We start from the raw sequence: 23,168 nt of genomic DNA on the forward strand, positions 1-23,168 counted from the left end.
CCACATTCAGTTTTTTTTTTTTTTTTTTTAAAGACTTATTTATTTATTATGTATACAGTGAGTGTTCTGTCTGCAGGCCGGAAGAGGGAGCCAGATCTCATTGTAGATGGTTGTGAGCCATCATGTGGTAGCTGGGAACTGAACTCAGGACCTCTGGAAGAACAGCCAGTGCTCTTAACCTCTGAGCCATCTCTCCAGCCCCACATTCAGTTTTATGTTGTGCTGGGGACTGAATCCAGGATCGTCCTAACCACTTTTTTTTTATTTATTTTTTTAATTACTCATGATATTAATTACACTTGTGGTATTCATTGATTACATTTACAGTATTCATTCAATAATTATATTTATGATATTCATTAATTACATTAATTGTATTGATTTATTACATTCATGATATTATGTTCTTATACTACTGTCCATTTGTGGGACTTTTCCATCACAAAAACAGAGATTCTGTACTTAGGAAATCATTGCTCTATATTTCTTCTCCATCTGGAGATAACGTCTAATCTTTCTGTCTCTATGAATTTGTATATTCTATATATTTCATGTAATACAATTCTATAGTATTTTTTTAAATGTAAAAACATTTTATGTACAACTGCAGGAGAAATAATATACAGATAGCTTGAACATAAAGACAGGTTATAATTTAAAAGTCCAGGGTTATTTTAAACAGTAAAATATTTTCTCTGTAGAAAATAGTAAAAATGATTACCATTTCCCAATAAGCCCTTTTAAACCAAATAACAGCTGAATTAGACATTCACAGCAAGCATTCTATCATGAACTGACTTCCTCCTCTAGCTCTATGCCTTTAGGTGTGTTTTATTCTTATTTGTGTGTCTTTGTGGTGGGGCACTCGTGGAGGCCGGAGGAGAAAGAACCTGTATCCAGAGTTCGAATTCTAAAAGCAACCTGCTGCCCAGGCCTTTCAGACAACACCCACTACTGCTGTGCCTGCGGTGCTACGGTGGGTTAACTGGCAACCTGGCAACTGCACGGCTGCTCCTTCCTTGGCTTCCACGGCCACACTCGCCTTGGTTCCTCTTTCGCCTTTTGAGAGTGGGTATTACTATGTCATTCATGTACATTTTTTATTTATCCTTCCTGGGAAGTTGGTATTTCTGGATCTCTGAATGGGTGCAATGTCAGTTCTGGGAAATTCTTGGCAAATTTCACTACCCCCCTCCCCCACAGGGTTTCTCTGTGTAGCTTTTGGAGCCTGTCCTGGAAATCGCTCTATAGACCAGGCTGGGCTCGAACTCACAGAGAATGACCTGCCTCTTCCTGCAGAGTGCTGGGATTAATGGTGTACACCACCATTGCTGCCCAGCGTAATCTTATTCCTCCTGAAATTGATTATAAGTGGGTCTGTGCTGGAAATCACACTTGCTGGGCATGTGTAAAGCCCAGAACAAAATAAAATCAAGTAAGTGGTAGTGACCTCATACAGCCTTCCGCTCCATTTCCTGCCAGTTTTCTCTGTTGGTCCTTTCTGCTATGTCTAATTTACTGCTAACTGAAATTCCCAAAGTTGTAGAAGTTCTATTAATTTTTTCTCCTCAAATCTATATTGCCTATTTGATTTCTTCTCTGTAGATGCAAGATTATTTTCCTCTATTAAATTCATGCCCCCACACCTAACACTTGGGGGGAAAAGGCAAAAGAATTCTAAGAGTTTGAGGGCAGCCTGGGCTATCTGTAAAAAAAAAATATATATCAATTGGCCTGTATGACCCTGAACTAGCTGGGATTGTAGGCCTGTGAAACCAGACCTGGCTCCTTTTTAAATGTAAAATGTACTTTCTAAGACCAAGGAGGTCACCAATGGGTTCTTTTTTTGTGATTCCTTCTTTTCTATTTATCTTTTACTACAAGCCGAGAAATATGTGGCGCCCACTCCAGACTCTGCCCCATCACTCAAAAGCTACTAACTCATTCTACCCTCTCCTGGACCTTCTGCCCTGGGGGTCTCCACAGTTGTGACCCCCTGGATTGCATTATTGCAGCAGTGTGGCTGAGATCTAAATTCTTAACCTGTGACCCACAGAACCCCAGTCCAGCTCCTGCATTTGAGCTGGCACCCCTGCTGCTGTGGAGAGCACTAGCCTAGCCGCCCTTCCTACAAGTCACCTGTTATTTCTGGGAGCTCTTGGGCTACCATTTGGTTTCCTGCAATCTCAGGTTCCTTTTGTTTGTTTTTCCAAGACAGGGTCTCACTATGTAGCTCTGGATGTCTTTCCTTCACTAAGACTAGGCGGGCCTCATGGAGATCCACAGAAATCTGCCTGCCTCTGCTTCCTAAGTGTTGGGATCAAAGGCATGCACCACTATGCCTAGCCAGTCTCAGGTTCTTTTTGAAACCTTGCCCAACCTTTGCAGCTTACTGGGCTTCTATAGTTTAACAGTGTCTTTCATTTATTTTGATGTTGTTTTTTCAGTTTTTGAAGTTCTGACTTTTCCATTCCTCATTTTTAATAGCATTTTTTTCCCATTCTGGTTTCTATTCCCATTTTTTAAAAAACGACAGTCATTGTGAAGATTTCATGTGGCATATGATTTCCGCATATGGTCAGGAGCATATCTTCTCACTCCAATTTTAAGTTGTCCCACAAACTAATCTCGGTTTTTGTCAAGAATGATACGAGTTTCTGTTGAATTCTTCAAGATAGAGTCCTGTTCTTTGAAGAGTATAAACTTAGATTCTACACATATGAAGCTGGATCTGGGAAGGCAAACCTTTAATTCCAGCTATTGGGGAGGCTGAGAAGAGATCTGCAAGTTCAAGGTCAGTGCCTGGGAAGCTAAATGATACCTTGTCTCAAGACACTGGTTTAAAAAGACCTTGGGACAGAGCCCAACAGCAGAAATGCTAGGTTCAATTCCAAGTTCTCCCTTCCCTAAACACACCCAGAGCAAGCCCTCAAGCCCACTGCCATGCTTTGGCCTGTCTCACTGTCCTGTTTGTACATTCTGTCTGAGGCCCAACCATGTGGTGTGGAGTGTGTGTTTCTCAGCTTTAGCTCCCCACACGGTAAGAAGTAACTTACTTCTCCCGTCCTTTCACAGCTGAAACTTAAAAATCATCCCATCTGTTGTGGGATAATTCTTCTGTACACTGTGAAGATGTGTCTCTGTTTAACCTCCTCCACCTAAGGCACCTTCTGATTGGTTTAATAAAGAGCTAAACAGCCAACAGCTAGGCAAGAGAGGAGAGTCAGGACTAATGGATAGAGACAGGAGCTCTGGGAGGAATCTGAGGTGAGGGGGATTCCCCAGAGACTGGGGGGGAGGGGGAGACCGACAGTCAGACATACAGTATCAAGAGGTAACAAGCCATGTGGCAGAACGCAGATGAATAGAAATGGGTTAATTTAAATTTTAAGAGTTAGTTGGGCCGGGCACTGGTGGCACACACCTTTAATCCCAGCACTCGGGAGGCAGAGGCAGGCAGGTCTTCGTGAGTTAGAGGCCAGCCTGGTCTACACAGAGAGAGATCCAGGAAAGGTGCAAAGCTACACAGAGAAACCCTGTCTCGAAAAACAAAAAAAAGAGAGTTAGTTGGAAACCAGAATAAACTAAGGCCAAGCTTTCATAATTAAGTCTCCATGTCATTATTTGGGAGCTGGTGATCCAAAGAAAGTCCATCTACACCCATTCCAGTGGCAGGAGCCTCTGAGCCTATCATAGCTTCACTTTCTTTGTTCCTATAATCTGGAAATTTCCTTTTCTCAAATTTGTTTTAACTTTCACTCAGGTGTTTTGAAAATCTCCAGATGCCTAAGGGTAGGCTGGGGAAGGCTGACTTACATTAACTCTACCCTAAAATGTGAGCCAATTAAGAGTTCTTACCTTTGTGCTAGGTGTGGTGGCAGCAGCCCATAATCCCAACACTCAGGAGGCAGAGGCAGGAAGATCAAACAATCAAGGCCATCATCCTCTGCTACAGAGTTTGAGACCAGCCTGGACTTATATGAGCCCTGTGGTTCCCCAAGCCCCATAAAAGGCTAAATGAAAGACTATCTTTAAAAAAAGAAAAAAGGACGGGCTGGAGAGATAGATGGCTCAGCAATTGATTAACAGCACTGCTACTCTTGCAGAAAACCCAGGTTCAATTCCCAACACCCACATGACAAGTTCTCAACTGTCTATAACTCCAATTCCAGAGGATCCAACACCCTCAAACAGACATATATACAGGCAAAACATCAATTCACATAAATAAATATAAAAAATAAAAATAATAAAATTTAAAAAACAAAATGGGGTCCTAAAGGAGGACCTGATTTCTGCTCCTCATCACACATATAAAGCAGACACACTGGAGGAGCATCTCCAATGGCAGCAATACACCAGGGGACAGACGACAGAGCAGGGATTCCCAGGAGCTCAGAAGGCTAGTCCATGGAGTGGGAAAGTAAGAACAAAGACCCTGTCTCAAGACAAGGTGGAAGCTGGCTATAATGGTGCACACCTTTAATACTAGCACTCAGGAGGCAGACACAGGTCAATTATTCTGAGTTCAAGGCCAGCCTGGTCAATACAGCAAGTTCCAGGTCAGCCAGAGCTACAAAGTGAGATCCTATCTAGGAAAAAAAACCCAAAAATTAGGGGGAGGGGATAAGAAGGTAAAGATCAACACCTGAAGTTGTTTTCTAACCTGCACACTCATGACTTGGTACACATGCACCTGCATTCACACACACCAAAAAAATAAAATATGGGGTGTCAGCCCTTAGCTTTAATGTAGAATTCAAAGATCTAATGTGAAATTCAAAGTTAATCTCTTGTCTCTCTAGTTTGATGTTGCTGTACCAACTACCTGAAGGGGCATGATGGACCACCAGAAGACAAGACAAAAATTGAGATTCTTTTTCTGAAAGTGTTTCTCCACAAGAACGTGTACACACTACACAAAATGCCTCAACAACAAAAAGTGTATAGCCATAAAATGAAGATTTTCAAAAAGTATGTTTCATTGGGACCACTAACACACTTGGGGCATGAAGCTGAGCAGACACACGAAAACAGCAGACTGGCTTAACAGCACTCAACCTTATAAAAAGGGTTTAGCTATGTGTGTGTCTGCCTGCACTTGTGCACCAAGTTGCATGCCTAATGCACCTTATTACTTGCTGTGAGACGTTAGGAAGCACACAAAGATTTCTGACCTGAAGCACTGACAAAGAGACTAAGAGATAAGCCGAATGGTGGCTCAAGACCTTAATTCCAGCAGAGCAAGTGCAGCTGTTTGAGTGCAAGGCCAGCCTAGTCTACAGCATGAGTTCCAGGACAGTCATGGCTGCACAGACAGACAGACCCTACAGCACCAATCTTAAAAGAAAAAGGGGAGGGAGGGGAAAGAGGGGAGGGGAAGGGAAGGAGGGAAGGGCCTGGCGATAATGGTGCTCGCCTTTAATCCCAGCACTCAGGAGGCAGAGGCAAGCGGATCTCTGTGAGGTTGAGGCCAGCCTGGTCTCCAAAGCGAGTTCCAGGAAAGGCGCAAAGCTACAGAGACACTCTTTCTCGAAAAAAAAAAAAAAAAAAAAAAAAGAAAAAGAAAGAAAGCAAGGAGAGAGAGAAAGAGAGAGAGAAAGAAAGAAAAAGAAAGAGAGAGAGAAAGAGAGAAAGAGAGAAAGAGAGAAAGAAAGAAAGAAAGAAAGAAAGAAAGAAAGAAAGAAAGAAAGAAGAGAGAAAGAAAGAGAGAAAGAGAGAAAGAGAGAGAGAGAGAAAGAAAGAAAGAAAGAAAGAAAGAAAGAAAGAAAGAAAGAAAGAAAGAAAGAAAAAGAAAGAAAGAAAGAAAGAAAGAAAGGAAGAAAGAAGGAAAGAAAGAAGAGAGAAAGAAAGAGAAGTGAAGACATTTTGTTGCTAAATTTAGGGGGGAAAAAACACCACCACCAAAAACCAGACAACAAATAAACCTAGCTAAATTAAATTTTACAAAAATTCCTAGTTGTCTTGCAATATAAAATTCAAATTTAGAGCTGGCGGTCTAGCTTAGTGTTGGGAACATGTGAACGAACATGTGCACTCAGCAGGCATGAGGCCCCGGACTCCATCCCTACTATGCCTCCAATCAAGTTTAAACTGGTTGCCTTTTATTTTATATAACAATTCTTTGAATGTTACAGTAGGTTTGAGAAACAGGGAAGAAAACAAGCTTCTGTGGAATAATCCTTCTGTACACTGTAAATGACATTGTGATTAGTTTAATAAAGAAGCTGACTGGCCAAGAGCTGGACAGGATAAGATTAGGCAGGAAAAGCAGACTAAGAACACTGGGAAGGAGGGTGGAGTCAGGAGTCACCCGCAAGACATAGAGAAGAAACAGAAGGTGCAAGATGAAAGAGAGGTTAATGCCACGTGGCAGAATCTAGGTTAATATAAATGGGCTAATTTAAGTTGTAAGAGCTAGTTAGTAATAAGCCTGAGCTATCGGCCAAGCATCCATAATTGAGTCTCATGTCGGTTATTTGGGAACTGGCAAGAGGGAAGGAAACGTCCACCTACAACAGTTAGATGTGAAAAACAACTTATAGTCAATAAGCTGTGCCTGCAAGAGGACTCAGCAGGTAAAGTGTTTCCAGTCAATCCCTACAACACACATACAGGTAGAAAGAACCAGCCAGCTCCACAAAGTTGTCCCCTGATACACACATAAGGAATACATTTTTAAGAAGATGCAGTAACAAACAGTCAGGCTAGCAGCTCTGCAGTGGCTTACCTGCATGGTGACAAGTCTGTCATCCACCATCACCTCCTTGGTCAGGAAGTCTGCTCCTATTGTGGCTTTGTACTGGTTACTGAACTTCTTATTCACATACTGGTTCATGAGCGATGTCTTTCCAACACTGAAATTGGAGGAAACATTAGTCTAAGTCAGATAAGGGACTGAAATCAACTTGCACTTGCAACTGAAAAAGCAACCTGTCTGGGCTAGAGAGAGAGTTCAGTTGGTAAAGTGCTTGCCTGACACACAGACCCTGGGTTTAACCCCCAGTACTGCAATTTGAAAAACAAAACAAAGCAAAGGAACAAAGGAACCAGTCTGTCATGATTGAGACCAGGTGTCTCCCTCTCAGCCAAGGGTAGCATCAATAATCACCCTACCATCACATACTAGAAAGTTGGTATTTTCCTGGGATAGTGCAGGGGGAGAGGCTGCCAGGGTGGCTCAGCAGGTTTGGGGGTTTGAATAAGAAAGGCCCCCATTAGCTCATATATTTGAATACTTGGTTTTTTGTTGGAGGGATGCGTCACTGGGGATGGGCTTTAAGGTTTCAAATGAATCTCTACTCTCTGCCTAGTAGCTGCAAATCATGATCTGAGCTCCTAGCTACTGCTCCAGAGCTAGGCCTGCCTGCTGCCATGCTCCCCAACATGATGGTCACTGACTCGCCCTCTGAAACTGTAAGCCCCCAATAAACTCTTTCCTGTGTAAGTTGTTTTTGTCATTGTGTCTCATCACAGCAGTAGAAAAGGAACTAAAACATCAGGGAAAGGCACTGCCAAGCCCAACATGACTTCAACCCCCAGGCTTCACTGGTGTGGGGATTCTTGCAAATTATACTGACCTCCACACATGCACCAGGACATGTACAATCCCTACACTTATACAGAAACAAAATGAATATGCCCCCATGCAAAATTTAAAAAAAATGTAATAAAAACAAATACAGGGGGTGTGGTGATATATTGTACATCAAATAAAGCTTGCCTGAGGATCAGAGTACAGAGCCAGCCACTAGATTAAACATAGAGGCCAGGCAGTGGTGGCACACACCTTTAATCCTAGCACTTAGGAGGCAGAGATCTGTTTGGATCTCTGTGAGTTCAAAGCCACCCTGGACTACATGAGATTGATTCAGTCTAGGAGAGAAACAGGGCCAGGCAGTGGTGGCACACACCTTTAATAATCCCAGTATTTGGGAATCACATGCCTTTGCTACCAGTATTTGGGAAGCACACACGCCTTTAATCACAGCACTAGAAGGAAGTGAAATGGCTGGGTAGAGAAAGGCATATAAGGCATGAGGAGACAGGAACTAAGTAAATAAAGCCTTTCAGCTGAGGACTCAGAGGCTTTCAGTTAGAGGATTCATGGAGACAAGATCTTGCCTTCCATTCAGCCTGACGATTCCGTAGTGGTGAGAAGTTTCTCTAGTGACTTGTTCCTTTGTCTCTCTGATCTTTCAGCATTTACCCCAATATCTGGCTCCAGGTTATTTTATTGTAAGACCATTTGGGATTTGTGCAACAAGGGGAAGAAGGGATTAGCTCAGTGGCAGAGCCCCTTTGTTTCCAGCACAGCAGTACAATACAAAAACACAAAACAAGAAAGAACCCACAGTACAGATGTTCATCATATACAGAACACAGTTTCTAAGTTTCAGTACAGGCAGCTCAAATGGTAGAACCTAGATTTAATTTTTTTTTTCCCTTCCAGAAGGCAGGCAGATATATACTCCTAAAACAAAGTTCTATAATAAGCTCACTCTACCATTCCAAACACACCACTGTAATCTCAGGTGTTTAGTGTATTACTCATTGTGATCAAATAATACCAGGAAGAAGCCACTGACTTAGCTGACACACAGCAGAAAGCATCAATAGCCAGCTAGAAAAGAATGTTCCTCCAAGCACATGACTGGAATTCAGCACTTGAAAGAGTGAGCTAACAGGATTAGAAGCTTGAGGCTAGACGGGGCTGCATATGAATTCAAGGGTAATCTGAGCCACTTATATTTTGTCTCAAAAATAAAGCCTAAACAAAGCACAATAAAACAGTCTGTGAGATGGCTCAGCAGGTAAAGGTACCTGTTGACAAGCCTGATGACCTCAATTCAATTCCCAGAACTCCCATAGTGAAAGGAAAAACAACTCTTGCACATTGTCTTCTGACCTCTATCACATGCACACACAGTAATAATAAATAAAATGTATTAAAAAAAAAAACAACTCAAAGATGTTCCTCTGAAGGAATTTTTTCACTAAGAAAACACACCAACCAAGTGTTTGGTTAGGTAAGGGTAGGGTCAAGGTAATGCAACCTAAAGACAGAGCTAAAGCATTCCTTGTCCATGGCTTTCCACAAAGAAACAAATACATATTCAGAAGACCTGGACGAACACACAGCCCAAGGCAGCAGTGCTGGGCTGGGTGTAGTTCAATAGCTGACCACTGACTTCACGTGTGAGGCCTTGGGCTCCTTCTCAAGAGAACTCATAGGGAAGAATCTGTAATGGATCCAAGTCCCTGAGACTCCTTTCAGACAAGCTTGGTCAGCACAGCTCTAAGGACTAAGACATCTCTGACAACACTGGGCAGGAGACATTAGCCCTACACTCTACACCACTGGCATACAGCTGCAGGACAAGAAAATACTAGTTCAAGGGTTCCTTAAGCAATTCAAATAGGCTAAATGAGACAGATAAATCCCTGACTCTTAAGGGAAAAAAAGGGACTTTAAACCAGAGGAGCATACCACCTGCTTTTTTGCATGTTCTTATTGTCTTCTTTTTCAGAAGCAGGGTCTATGCTGCCTAGGCTGGCTTCAACCTTCCAGGCTTAAGTAACCTTCCCATCTCAGCCTTCCAAGTAGCTGGGATGACAGGCATGTACCACTGTGCCAACTTACTATTTTATACACAAATCCTCAGTGAAGCAAGGCTGTCATTGAGTGACATAAGAAACTGAGTCCGAAAACTGTAATAGAAAACAACTGAGAGGCAGAGGCAGGCTAATTTCTTGCAAGTTTGAGGCCAGTCTGGTTTACACAATGAATTCCAGGACAGCTAGAACTACAAGATGAGACCCCGTTTAAACTCAACACCCCACAACTAGACAATCTTAATAACCATTGAAGAATTCATACTTGGTGAGTGGATGATCTAGAAACAAAATACTAGATTCTGGTCCTCTTTCACGTATAACTGGTCAGGCACAGAAGGGAGATGTTAATGCACATGCGGGCAGATCCGCATCTTCATAGCAAGGTATTGGCAATAAGAGATCATGAGACCAGCACTTCCTAGTCTAGCCAGATGGTATAGAAAAGGATTCAGAAAAATGACTATCATTTACAGGGTTCAGACCTCCACTCCCCCCGTCCCAAAAAACCCCAAACCGAAACATATTAAAAGAGACAGCGATATAGCTGTGGTAGAGTGCATGCCTAACATGCTCAAGGCCCTGGGTTGTATTCCCATGAAAACACACACCCATACAGGGACATGCACACACACCCATGCCAAAAACCAAGCAACAAAAATACACACCAAAGGAATTCAAATTTTTACTATATCCCAACAGTAAGGTCCAGAGCAGAATGTGGAACTGTCAGTCGTGGGAATCAGTGAAGATGAGGCTTCAAGCCCATCTGTGAGCTCGAATTCATGAGAACTACTTACCCAGAATCTCCCAGGATGATGACCTTCAGCAACACTTTCTTCCTAGAGGTCATCCTTTAAGCTGTAGGAAGAAGAATAAGAAAAGCACAGGTGAGCCGAGGAAAGACCAGAGCAGACACTGTCTCCTGTACTGCCACTCTACTCAGCCAGAAGAGCCCAGCCTTCACTCAAGATTGCCCCTGGATCCTGAAGAGGAGAACACATCCTTAGCAGAACCGTGAACCCTTGAGCTAGCCTAGACAGCTGCTGAGCAGGAGCTGCAAGGATGAAGATGTTTCCCCCTCTCTCAAATGCTGAATCCATTCCTCACATCATCAGTTGGGATTAATGCCCCAAACAGAGTCAAGAGTTCCCAAGTGAAGATTTGCCTCACTGCTTAAGCAAGGGAACCACTTTTGTACTTACTTGTTTTTATTCTTGGTTTTTCAAGACAAGGTTTCTCTGGCTGTCCTGCAACTCAATCCATAGACTAGGCTGGCCTCAAACTCCCTTGTGTTGGGATTAAAAGCCTACATCATGACACCTGGATAGGAACCACTTTATTCAAGCAGCACTGGTACTTGGTAGTTTTATGTCAACTTGACACAAGCTAGAGTCATCAGAGAGGAGGGAACCTCAATTGAGAAAATGCTTCCATAAGATCAGGCTGTAGGCAGGTCTGTAGGCCATTTTCTTAATTAGTGATTGATGTGGGAGAGCCCAGCCCATTGTGTGTGGTGCCAACCCTGGGCTGGTGGCTCTGGGTTCTATACGAAAGCAGGCTGAGCAAGCCATGAGCAATCCAGTAAATAGTAATCTTCTATGGCTTCTGCATCAGCTCGTGCCTCCAAGTTCCCATCTGGTTTGAGTTCCTGCTTTGGCTTCCCTCAATGAACTATGAATTGAGATATATAAGTAAAAAAATAAACCCTGGGCTGGGCGGTGGTGGCGCACGCATCTCTGTGAGTTCGAGGCCAGCCTGGTCTACAGAGTGAGATCCAGGAAAGGCACAAAGCTACACAGAGAAACCCTGTCTCGAAGAAAAAAAAAAAATTAAATGAATAAATGAATGAATGAATGAATGAATGAATAAATAAATAAATAAATAAATAAATAAATAAATAAATAAATCAAACCCTTTCATCCCCAAGGTGCTTTTGGTCATGGCATTTCATCACAGAAATTGTAACCTAACTAAGACACACCACCGGAGTGGAACAGAATATTTGTTTAATTATATAAAGAAGTGCTGTATTTGTTTGTATTGCAGAATAATTGTTTAACTATGTAAAGATGTGTTGCTGTTTTATCTTATCTGCCTAAGGAACCTGATTGGTCTAATAAAAAGCTGAACTGCCAATAGCCAGCCAGACACAGAGGAAACAGGAAAGCAAGATGGACAGTACGTATGAGGTAAACGAGTCTCAGGGCAGCACAAGGATTAACAGAAATGGGTTAAGTTTCAAAAAAAAGAAAAAAAAGCTAGATAGAAACAAGCCTAAGCTAAGGTTGAGCATTCATAATTAACAGTAAGTCTCTGTCATGATCTGGGGGCATGATCTAAGAAAGCCCACTATACACCACACTCCTTCCCCCAACTACTGTTTGCTGCTTTTAAGCACTTATACACATCTGTATATATGCTAACTATAGTCTCCCCTTTCTAACGGTCTCCACAAGGACAATTTACTCTCTTTGTGCCTAGTGCCAAGTAAAGAATGAGCAAACACAGGGTTAGTTAGCAAATGAACAATACCTGGCAGTGCAACTCTAGGGCCTTTGCTTCCCCTGACCATACAATGTACAAAATGCTTAACCGCACCAGCACTTGTCAAACCTTCATCAATTCACAAAAAAGGGCTCCGCAGTTAGTGACTTACCAGAAAATGAGTAGGTTTCAAACTACTACTTGCTAGTTGAGTACTGTATGTAAACTGGTAAATATTGGTTGCTATAATTTTAATGTCCCAAACACAGGTGACTAACAGAACATAGTCCAGCAGGCAAAGAAAGAAGCAGGAGGCCACAGTGCCAGGGCCAGTTGCTGACAATTGCTTTTTCCATGGGTGACAGTACACCCAAGAGCACACAGGAACAGGAGATACTGTCCTGACTGGCCCACAGGGAAGAGGAATCACATGCCTCTCAAAGTGACGTTTTCCATTGTTTCTGGATACAGGGACAGTGTAGAAATGAGAGTGGTATCTCATGAACTAATGGAAAGCTATTTGCTGTGACAAAAACGGAGACCCTCTTAAAATGATTTACTCTAGATCACAGTTTCAAAGGCATTAGGGCAGTTGCCAAGACTGTGGTTCCACAGGGAGGTAGAACATCATGGCAGGGAGGGTGTGGAGTGAAACAAGACCTCATGATGCCCAGAAAGTATACAGCAAGTAAGTCTGTACCACTAGGTCTCCTCCTTGTCCTTTATTTCATAACTACCCTCCAACCCTGCGCCAAGGTATGGGACAGTACCAGCCACATTCAAAGAATGCCTCCTGACTTAATTGTCTATTGGGTCAGTGAGATGGCTCAGCAGGTAAAGGGACTTGCCTCCAAGCCTAATGACCAGAGTTCAATCCCCAGTCCTACAGGTTGGAAAGAGAGAACCAACTCCTGAAAGCTGTCCTCTGACCTCCATATGTATGCTGGGACATGCACACACACATACACAAAATAAAGTAAATGTAATAATGCCATCATAGAGACACCCAAAGATAAGCCTTATACATCTCCTAAGTGCCTTTCAATCAAATGAAGTTGGTAATCAAGATCAATCATCAGCTAGGCGGTGGTGGCACATCCCTTTAATCAGAGGCAGGCAGATCTTTGTGAAATGGAGGCCAGCCTGGTCTACAGAGTGAGTTCCAAGATAGCTAAGGCTACAAGAGAACCGCTGTCTTGGGGGTGGGGGAGCAACCATCAGAGAGTTTTGGCTAGTCTACCCAAACCCCATGCTCATGGCTTGCTCTATGAAGACAGCACCTCTTAAACTCAGTTGCGCTGGTCAGAAAAAAATGGGCCAGTGCTGGGTACAGGCTGTGTATGAGAGCTGAAGCCTCCTGTCATACCCTAAACCATACATTCTTTACGGAGCCTTATTCCTCCCCATCCCGGGGTGACTAAGCAAGGTCACAGTCTCATTTAAGGTCTAGAATCACTTTTGGAGATGGAGATGACACTATGCCAGCGGGCAAGTTTTGAATCTAAGGGGCAGAGTTAAGAAAGAGATTAAAAAGAGAGGTTTTGCGAAGATTTCCTTTCTTTTATTTGGGCGGGGGGGGGGGGGGGGGGGAGGGGGCTTTAGACAGTGTCTCACAATGTAGCTCTGGCTGTCCTGGAACTCACTATGTTGAACTCACAAGAGACCCACAGCCTGTCTCTGCCTCCTGAGTGCTGGCTGGAGAGACGCCATCCTGCCGTCCAGGGAGCAGCATGTAATGGCACACAGGTAAAGCCACAGAATATGTGGCGACATATAGATTTATAGAAATGGGCTGAGTTTAGTTATAAGAGCTAGCTAGCAAGAAGCTTGAGCCATAGGCCATAGCCATACAGTTCATAATTAATATAAGCCTCTGTATGTTTATTTGGGTCTGAGCAGCTGCAACACAGGAAAACTTCCAGCTACAGGCGTGTACCACATGTCCTGGTCATAGCTTGATTTCTTAATCGCCTCTCTGAGTATCAGAAAGGAAGAACTCCACTCAGGCTCTGCTCATGCATACTGACCCCTCTGTTTCCTTCCCACTGAGTCTCTACTCACAGGCAGTACCACAGAGCACCTAACATGCCTACTCTGCAGCAGTGAAGGGAGACACCCCGAGTCACTTTCTTATCTGCAAACCGGAAACTGTAGAGGAATGCTGTCCCAAAGCCACCAAATTACCACAACAGCAAACAGTGTCTCAGCATTCAATTTTCTTATATTGATTCTTCTATGTTGTTGATATATGAAAAATGTGGAAGGAGAAATGTAAGGAATGTCTCTGGAACTAAGGATGCTGTTTTGTGGTAAGAGGACCTGTCTAGCCCATACAAAGGCCCTAGGGCTTTATCCTCAGCACCAGGAGGAGAGAGGAGAGAGAAAAATATTTCTGAATTCTTTCTGTCTGTGGGATAATTTTCCTTGAGAGGCAGCAAGAGCTGGAGAAGAATTCAGAGATGGAGAGATCCTCCATTCAGACTCACAGTTTCCACATGCCACCAACAGGCATCAGTGGGCATCAACAGTGGGAGTTCTTTCAAGAGTTCGTTCAGCATTTGGTTTAGGCCCAAAAGACATGAAAGTCCCTCATGGCAGAGCACACTTAAACATTAAAGGAAAAAGCTCCCTTCCCCCATGAAGGACACACACAGCACATGTTGCTGGGTCCCAGCATAACTTACTAACCAGGGTATATTTTGCTTTTTACCAACGAAGCTCAGGAGGCACAGGTGATACCAGCCTTTATTGGCTCCGGGAAAAGCATCGAGCATATACTATCTAAAAAGATGTTTTTTTTTTTTTTTTTGGTTTTTCGAGACAGGGTTTCTCTGTGTAGCTTTGCGCCCTTCCTGGAACTCACTTGGTAGCCCAAGCTGGCCTCGAACTCACAGAGATCCGCCTGGCTCTGCCTCCCAAGTGCTGGGATTAAAGGCGTGCGCCACCACCGCCCGGCTCCCTAAAAAGATGTTTTAAGTGAAAACTTGTTATGGTTTTGATAGGGAAAAGAGAAAATATAAATATGAATTTGGATTTTTAATTCTGAGGAGCTAATGACAGAAGACTTCAACAGCAGCATCAGTTAATTCCAAGCACTGCTAAGGAGTTGTGCGGTAGCAGAAGCAACTGGGCCCAGGATTCCTTGATAGATCACCATTAAGAAGCCAAGTAGAGCAGGGCATAGTGGCACATGCCTTTAACCCTAGCACTTGAGAGGCAAAGGTGGGCAAATCTCTGTGAATTCAAGGCCAGCCTAGTCTACATAGCAAGTTCTAGGACAGCCAGAGCTCCACAGTGAGACCCTGTCTCAATATTTAAAAAAAAAAAAAAAAAAAAACACCAAACAAACAAAAAAACAAGTGATTAAAGGGTAACCTCAACAGCACATCCTCTACTGGCATGCAGGCATACTTGCAGACAGAGCACTCATATACAAAATACATGCATAATTTTTTAAATAAAATAAAGAATTTATGTCTACCACCTGGTTTGAGAAGTATGATGGTGAGGATAACTTGGGGACAGATGTCAGCTGGTCCTTGGGGGGCAGGAATAACAATGGCCACTTTGAATAATAACCCAAGGGTTAAGAAAATCCAGGTAAGGGCTGGAGAGATGGCTCAGAGGTTAAAAGCACTGGCTGCTCTTCCAGAGGTCCTGAGTTCAATTCCCAGCAACCACATGGTGGCTCACAACCATCTGTAATGAGATCTGGCACCCTCTTCTGTATACATAATAAATAAAATCTTTTAAAAGAAAAGAAAAGAAAAGAAAATCCAGGTAAGGCTACTTCCTCATGCTTGCAGGAGGTGGGGCAAGGAAGGGGGACGGTGGCAGTGGTGCCATTATACAGAGGAGTAAGTAAGGAGACACTGAACAATTATCAAACACAAAAAGTGGCACTAGACTACAGGCAGAAATCACACCAAACACAGACATAAAATACTGGGGGATGGGAATGAGACATCAAACAAAACAATGTAGGAAAATGTTCTAATGAACTCTGTTACTCTGTATACTAACTGTATGTTCACATGTAGACTAAAAATCAAGCTATGCTGAAGGCAGTTATGACAGCTTCAAGAACTGGGAACAGATTCCTATAGAAGAACCAGGTGAGCCTGGTTTCTACTTTAGAGTAGAAAAAGATAGCAATAAGTCTTTCAGGCAGAGAGAACAGCATGTTGATAGGTCTCATCAGAGAAAGAAACAAAAATCAAGCAGCCCATTAACCACATCCTATGGGGCTTTGCAGGCCACGAGAAAGTCCTGAAACCACAGTCTAGAGATGCTTACCCCATGAAGGCCCAATGCTGGGGAAGGCTGAAGCTATCGACATAAGAGGTGCTAACACTAGAATAAGGGGAGGCTAGGAGGAAACAGCATCCAGTAACAAGAGAGTTGGACGGTAACCCTGACTGACAGGAAGAGCACAAGAAGTGCAGGGCTCTGCCAGCAGGACCGTTTGGTGGTTACAAACGGGATGATCATGAGTTTGAAGCTAGCCTGGGTACATGGTGAGGTCAAGGGTGCCTAAGCTGTATTATGAAAGCCTGTCTCCAAAAAGGGATAATGTGATTATTCGGGACTTAAGTTTCACCCAAAGGAATGCTTGTTTGTGTTGGGGTTTTACCACCTTATGCTAAGCTGGAAACACCAGCATTCCTCAAACACACAGTTCAATATAAAAGAAAATTGATGGAAAGAGCTGCTTTCTAGAGGCTCGCTACCTGGGAAGTCAAATGATACCATCAAGACCCGAGGCAGTACAAACAGAACACGGCAAAGGCGGGGACATGCCAGCAGAGACAGACAGACTCAACACTGAATGTGCAATTCTTGAGAAGAAGCATTCCTTCCTTGGCGCTGTCAGAAATGAGTTCGGGAAGCTCAGTGGGTAAATGCTGTGCAGCTGTGGTGACCTGCATACAAATCCTCAGAGCCACATGAAGCGAAATGTGGTAGCTAGTACATATCTGTGTCCCATGGTGAGATGGGAGGCAGAGACAGGAGAATCCCTGAATGTTCTTAGATAGGCTACCCTGACCTGTGCAAACAGAGACTATGATCAACACCCAGATTGTCCTCTGACCTCTCTATACATACATCATAATTTTAAAGGGGGCAGGAGCTTCAAGACATTTTACTGGTTAATCCATCTCAAGCATTGGGAAAGTTCCCAGAAAGGACAGAAGGAAAAAGAAAAATATAAAGAAAAAAGGACACAAAGCTACACAGAGAAACCCCTGTCTCAAAAAACCAAAAAAAAAAAAAAAAAAAAAAAAAGAAAAGAAAAAAAAAGGAGCAGGGGTCTGGAATGAAAACAAGAACACTGGTTAAGATCTGAATCTACAATATAGTCATTACTAGCCACAGCTGGCTTCATTTAATAAAATCAATTCAATAAATTAAACACCTCTCTTCAGCAACACTAGCCCAATTTTAAGTGCTTAATAATCACCAGGAATTAAATGCAGATATGGACACTTTCACCATAACAGAAAGTTCTACTGCACAGAGTGGATCTAAGTATTTGGGGGTATTTTATTAGGATTAATATATAGTGTGCCACTTCAAATCTCAACCTATAATACTTCCTGTTTCATTACCCAGTATCTGCCCATCTCTCCTGCTTCAGAAGAACAGCATAATAAATCTTGGCTTTTCAATGGCAAACACTGGGTAAATCTGATATGTGAATTCAAGAGAATAGTGTACACTTCAAAATATTTGTGACCATTGTCTCAGCAGACCATAGGTGCTCAAACCCTATCTGAAAGTCTCTGGAATCCACCGAGACTAAGCTTCAGTTAACGATCCTAATAATTATGTGTAACACCAGAGCAAAGGGAAATGCAACCACAGCACCAGAGGGACAACCACCTGGGCAACGCCATGTGCCAGACTAAAGCTTCAATGCATCTTTACAACCTGTACAAGCAGTTTCACCCTGCCTGGGTGTGAAGGTCTACAAAGTTTGGACAAATAAAGGCCTTTTAAGGGATTTTATGCCATTTGATAAGACAAGCACATGGATCACAAATAGTTTATTATCAAATACAAAATTCAGGATGTAAAACTATTACAGAAAGAAGAAACAACCTACAAAATGAGAAAATATACCTATACAAAACCATACACCTCAATAAGGAATTAAGAGCCAAAACATATTAGCAACAACTCCTCATAGGATGAAAATAACCCATGCAAAAACAGGCAAAGATAGGCTGGAAAGATGGCTTATCAGTTAAGAGCACTGCTCTTCCAGAGGACCTAGGTTCAATTCCCAGCACTCACATCAGGTAGTTCACAACCACCTATAATTACTATCCAGGAGAATCTGACAACTTTTGCCTCTGTGAGCACCTGCAAGTGCATGCATGTGCACACACATACACACACACTTAGAAATAATAAAAATATATTTTTGTAAAAGTGAGCAAAGAATCTAACAAACCTTTTTCAAAAGAAGATACACACCACACCAGCACACCAAAGGTACACCTGCACACCCATGTTCACTATGGCTAGGACATGAAATCAGCCAGGTATCCACCAACAGATAAATAGATTAAAAATGGAATACAGCCGGGCAGTGGTGGCGCACGCCTTTAATCCCAGCACTCGGGAGGCAGAGGCAGGCGGATCTCCGTGAGTTCGAGGCCAGCCTGGTCTCCAAAGTGAGTTCCAGGAAAGGCGCAAAGCTACACAGAGAAACCCTGTCTCGAAAAACCAAAAAAAAAAAAAAAAAAAAAAATGGAATACAAAGCAGGCAAGGTAGAGTACACCTGTAATCCCAACTCCTGGGAAGTAGACACTTAAGGTCTTAAGCTTAAGGTTATCCTCAGCCTTGCAGTGAGTTTGACTTATACTGTCTCGAAATTTAAAACAGGAAAAGACCCCACAAAACAAACACCGAGGCCGGGCGGTGGTGGCGCATGCCTTTATTCCCAGCACTCGGGAGGCAGAGCCAGGCGGATCTCTGTGAGTTCAAGGCCAGCCTGGGCTACCAAGTGAGTTCCAGGAAAGGTGCAAAGCTACACAGAGAAACCCTGTCTCGAAAAACCAAAACCAAAACAAAACAAAACAAAAAAACAAACAAACACCGAAAGAGGAGCCTGTGAGATGGCTCACTGTGCAAAAGCACTTACAGAGCAAGCCTGATGACCTAGTACAACTTTTAAAACCCATAAAAGGTATGAAGAGCTGACTCCAAAAGATGTCCTTTGACCTCCAACAGTGTGTGTGGGATGCACACATGCATACAGCGATTTTTTTTAACCCCGAAAAATGAAGGAGAAACAATACATATATACCACAGTATTATTTAGCCATAAAGAAGATGACAGCTGTCATCTGCTGCAAATTGAGGGGAACTGCAGGACGATACATTAAGTGAAGTTCAGTTAGACATAGACAAATATATCATGTATATGAGAGGCTAAAAAAATTTTCCAAGTAGAATAATGATCACTAGAGGCTGGGAAAGATGTGGGGAGAGTGGAAAAGGGAGGCTGAATCTGATCAGTACATGCTTATAACTATATTGCTGTGAGATGGTCTTTCTGTATGCTGTGAATATGTGTTGCTGCCATTGGTTAATAAATAAGCTGCTTTGGCCATGGCAAGGCAGCTTAGAGGTAGGCAGGAATCCAACCAGAGAGACAAAGAAAAGAAGGTGGAATCAAAAGAGACGCTGAAGGCAGCCTGGGAAGGCAAGATGTAATGCAACTCAGGTAAAGCCACAAGACATGTTGTGATACATAGATTAATAGGAATGGGTTAATTTAAGATGAAAGAGCTAACAAGCAAGAAGACTGATCCATAGGCCATACAGTTTGTAATTAATATAAGTCTCTGAGTGACTATTTTATAAATGGTTACAAAAGCTCAGGTGGGAGAGATTCATTCAGACCTCTGAGTGAGCAGGACTTAGAAACTTCCCCTATGCTATATGCTTATCATAACAAAAATATCCTGCTAACCTGGATGGTGGTGGCACAAGCCTTTAGATTAAGCACTTGGGAGGCAGAGGCAGGTGTATCTCTGAGTTCGAGGCCAGCCTGGTCTACAAAGAGTGTTCCAGGACAGCCAGGACTACACACACACACACACACACACACACACACACACACACACACCCTGTCCTGAATATCCAAAAATAAAAATCCCACTGAATTCCATTCATACAATTAATACTATTAAAGAACATTCTTTAAAAATAAAAAAAGATATACAAAATAGCTAGCAAGTAGTAGCATTTGTATGTCTTATCTTTCCAGCAATACCCAAGATATGCAAATACAACTAAGTCTACCTCAGCAGGTTGAAAGGATACAGATTTGGTTTATATTTGCAATGGAATACTATTCAGTATTTTAAAAAACTGAACTCTGAAGAAATACAGCTGAATCAAAGAACATTGTGTTACATGAAATAAATCAGATACAGTAAGATACTTTCAGCTTGATCTCAAACCCTGGATGCCATGTGTCAGTAACCAGTGGCTAGGCATGGTCAAAGGGAATGGTTATACATTATGGCAACTACTTAGTAACAATATATTGTATTCTGGAAAATTACTAAGTAGATTTTAAGTGTTCTCCCACAAAAACATAGGTGTACATTAAATAGCATGATGTGGCTACTCCACAATGTATTCATACACAAAAACATATACACCATATTCAGCTTTTAGTTATTTTTTAAAAGTTTAAAAAAACTTAGCTAGGCAGTGGTGGCGCACACCTTTAATCCCAGCACTCAGGAGGCAGCGGCAGGCGGATCTCTGTGAGTTCAAGGCCAGCATGGTCTACACAGTGAGTGTCTGGACTACACAGTGAGGCCCAATCTCAACAAACAAAAACAAACAACAACAACATAAAAATAAGGTGTTTCATGCTATATCGCTCCCCCCGCCCCCAAACAGGGTTTCTCTGTGTAACAGTTTTCAGCTGTGCTGGAACTCACAGAGCTCCACTTGTTTCTGCCTCCCATGTGCTGAGATTACAGGTGTGCACCACCACTTCCCATGCTACCATTTCTTTTTTTTTGGGGGGGGGGGGGAGTTGGGTTTTTTTGGTTTTTCGAGACAGGGTTTCTCTGTGTAGCTTTGCGCCTTTCCTAGAACTCACTTGGTAGCCCAGGCTGGCCTCGAACTCACAGAGATCCGCCTGCCTCTGCCTCCCAAGTGCTGGGATTAAAGGCATGCGCCACCACCGCCCGGTGTCCCATGCTACCATTTCTTATACAAAACAAATTCTTGTCCACTTCCTGAACAGCATCCCCAAGAAAAACAACAGTCAGGTAAATAACAATCTGTAAACAGGGCGTGGTGGTACACCCTTTAATCCCAGCACTCAGGAGGCAGGACAGGCAGGCCTCTGCTATACAGAGTAACCCAGTCTTGAACCCTCCCTCAAATAATAATAATCTGTATTCGAATTTTAAGTTTTAAAGTTCCAAAATCAGGTGGAGTATGGTAATGCACATCTCTATCAGGCAGGCAGGTGGAATCAGGAGGATCAAGAGTTCAAGGCCAGCTTCAGCTACATAGCAAATTTGAGGAAAATCTGAGCTACATGAGTCTGTCTCAAAAAACAAAACAAAACATTATCTCCTATCCCATGACTCAGAGTTCTCAGAAGTGTGAGCTGAGGATTCGATTCTCAGTTCCCACATGGTAGCTCACAATCATCTGTAACTCCAGTTCCAGGAGATCCAATGCCCTCTTCCAGTCTCCAAAGGCATCAGGCATGCATGTGGTGCATATACATTTATGCAGGCAAAACATCCACATCTCTGTAACTGTCCTGGCTGTCCTGGAACTCGCTTTGTAGACCAGGCTGGCCTCAAACTCAAGAGAACTGCCTGCCTCTTCCTCCCAAGTGCTGGGATTAAAAGCATGCACCACCACCGCCCAACAAGATATAAATTTCTTAAAAGGTATCTACATATTGAACTCTCAGCTGGATAGAAGTAGACTTCTAAGCAAAGTACAAACAGTATCAAAAAGGATCTCAAGGCCACCACTAGTCCAGTCTGTTTTTAACTGGGTTTAATTTTTGAAGTTTACTATTATACTGTGAAGCACTTGGGAGCCAAAGGCAGAGAGGTGTGGATCTCTGAATTTTATGCCAGCCATGGTGCCAGTGAAAAGGTCTCAAAACAAACAAAAAGCACAGCACCAGGGAGGCAGAGAAAGGTGTGGTGCAGTTGCTGAATAAATTTCCTGGTTAGGAAAGTGAACCAACCTTTTGGCTGGAGTATACAAAGGATCTATGTATGGACACTCCGGACAAAACTGGCCTCTGAGAAAATAGGACTCTATCAATGCTGAGTATGTAGGGTTCTCAAAACAAACAAACAAACAAACAAACAAAAAACAGATCAAGAGAGGATGACAGTTTTGTTCTGTTTTAAGATAGTGTCTCATGTACCCCAGGCTGGCCTCAAACTCACCCCACTGGGAAGAGTAACACTAAATTTCTGATTCTACTGTCTCTGCCTCCATTGTGCCAGGATTTCAGATACATGCACCACCATGCCCAGTTTATGCGGTACTAACGACAGAGCCAGGGGCCTTCTTCATGCTAGTTAAGTAGTCTATTAGCTGAACTACAGCTGCAGTCCAAGAATTTATTTTAAGGAATGGCTCACACAGTTCTGAAGGCCAATCGGCTCCATGATCTTACAGTCAAAATGTCTGAGAGAGACAGAGTCGGTGCATGAAAAGACAGGCACAGAGCATTTTTCTCCCTTGGCCTTCTGGTCAACACAAGCCTCTCTATCTGACTCAAGTGCCCCATTCAAATGCTTCCCCCATAAGCACCCTCACAGACACAGCCAGAACAAGTCTGAGTGAAGTGCCTGGGCATCCAAGGTCTAATCAAGTCGACACATGAAAACAGCCATAACACCTGGATAGACATGAAACCTAATCAAGCACCCATTTGAGGCTTCAAGTAATAGGGGTGTGTAGCATGAATCTTAGAGAGTCTTATTAATAAAATCAAACTTTGGGCCAGATATTGGGGTGAACGCTGAAAGATCAGAGAAGCAGAACA

General features: G+C 42.9%; 1 protein-coding gene across 3 annotated transcripts in view; it reads right to left on the bottom strand.

Moving 5' to 3' along the window:
- The window catches only part of Rab7a (RAB7A, member RAS oncogene family), a 55,375-nt gene that overhangs the window by 11,183 nt on the left and 21,024 nt on the right, over nucleotides 1-23,168 (bottom strand). For all 3 annotated transcript variants that reach the window (XM_006995384.3, XM_006995385.4, XM_076567280.1), the window contains exons 2-3: nucleotides 10,416-10,476; nucleotides 6,731-6,857 (exon numbers count right to left, since the gene is read on the bottom strand). In XM_006995384.3, coding sequence (XP_006995446.1) covers nucleotides 6,731-6,857; nucleotides 10,416-10,468 — 180 coding nt within the window. In that variant the 5' untranslated portion in view covers nucleotides 10,469-10,476. The remainder of the gene's footprint in view (nucleotides 1-6,730; nucleotides 6,858-10,415; nucleotides 10,477-23,168) is intronic.

Source organism: Peromyscus maniculatus, chromosome 3 (genome assembly GCF_049852395.1).
Source record: "Peromyscus maniculatus bairdii isolate BWxNUB_F1_BW_parent chromosome 3, HU_Pman_BW_mat_3.1, whole genome shotgun sequence".
In the NCBI taxonomy this organism is placed as follows: Eukaryota; Metazoa; Chordata; class Mammalia; order Rodentia; family Cricetidae; genus Peromyscus; species Peromyscus maniculatus.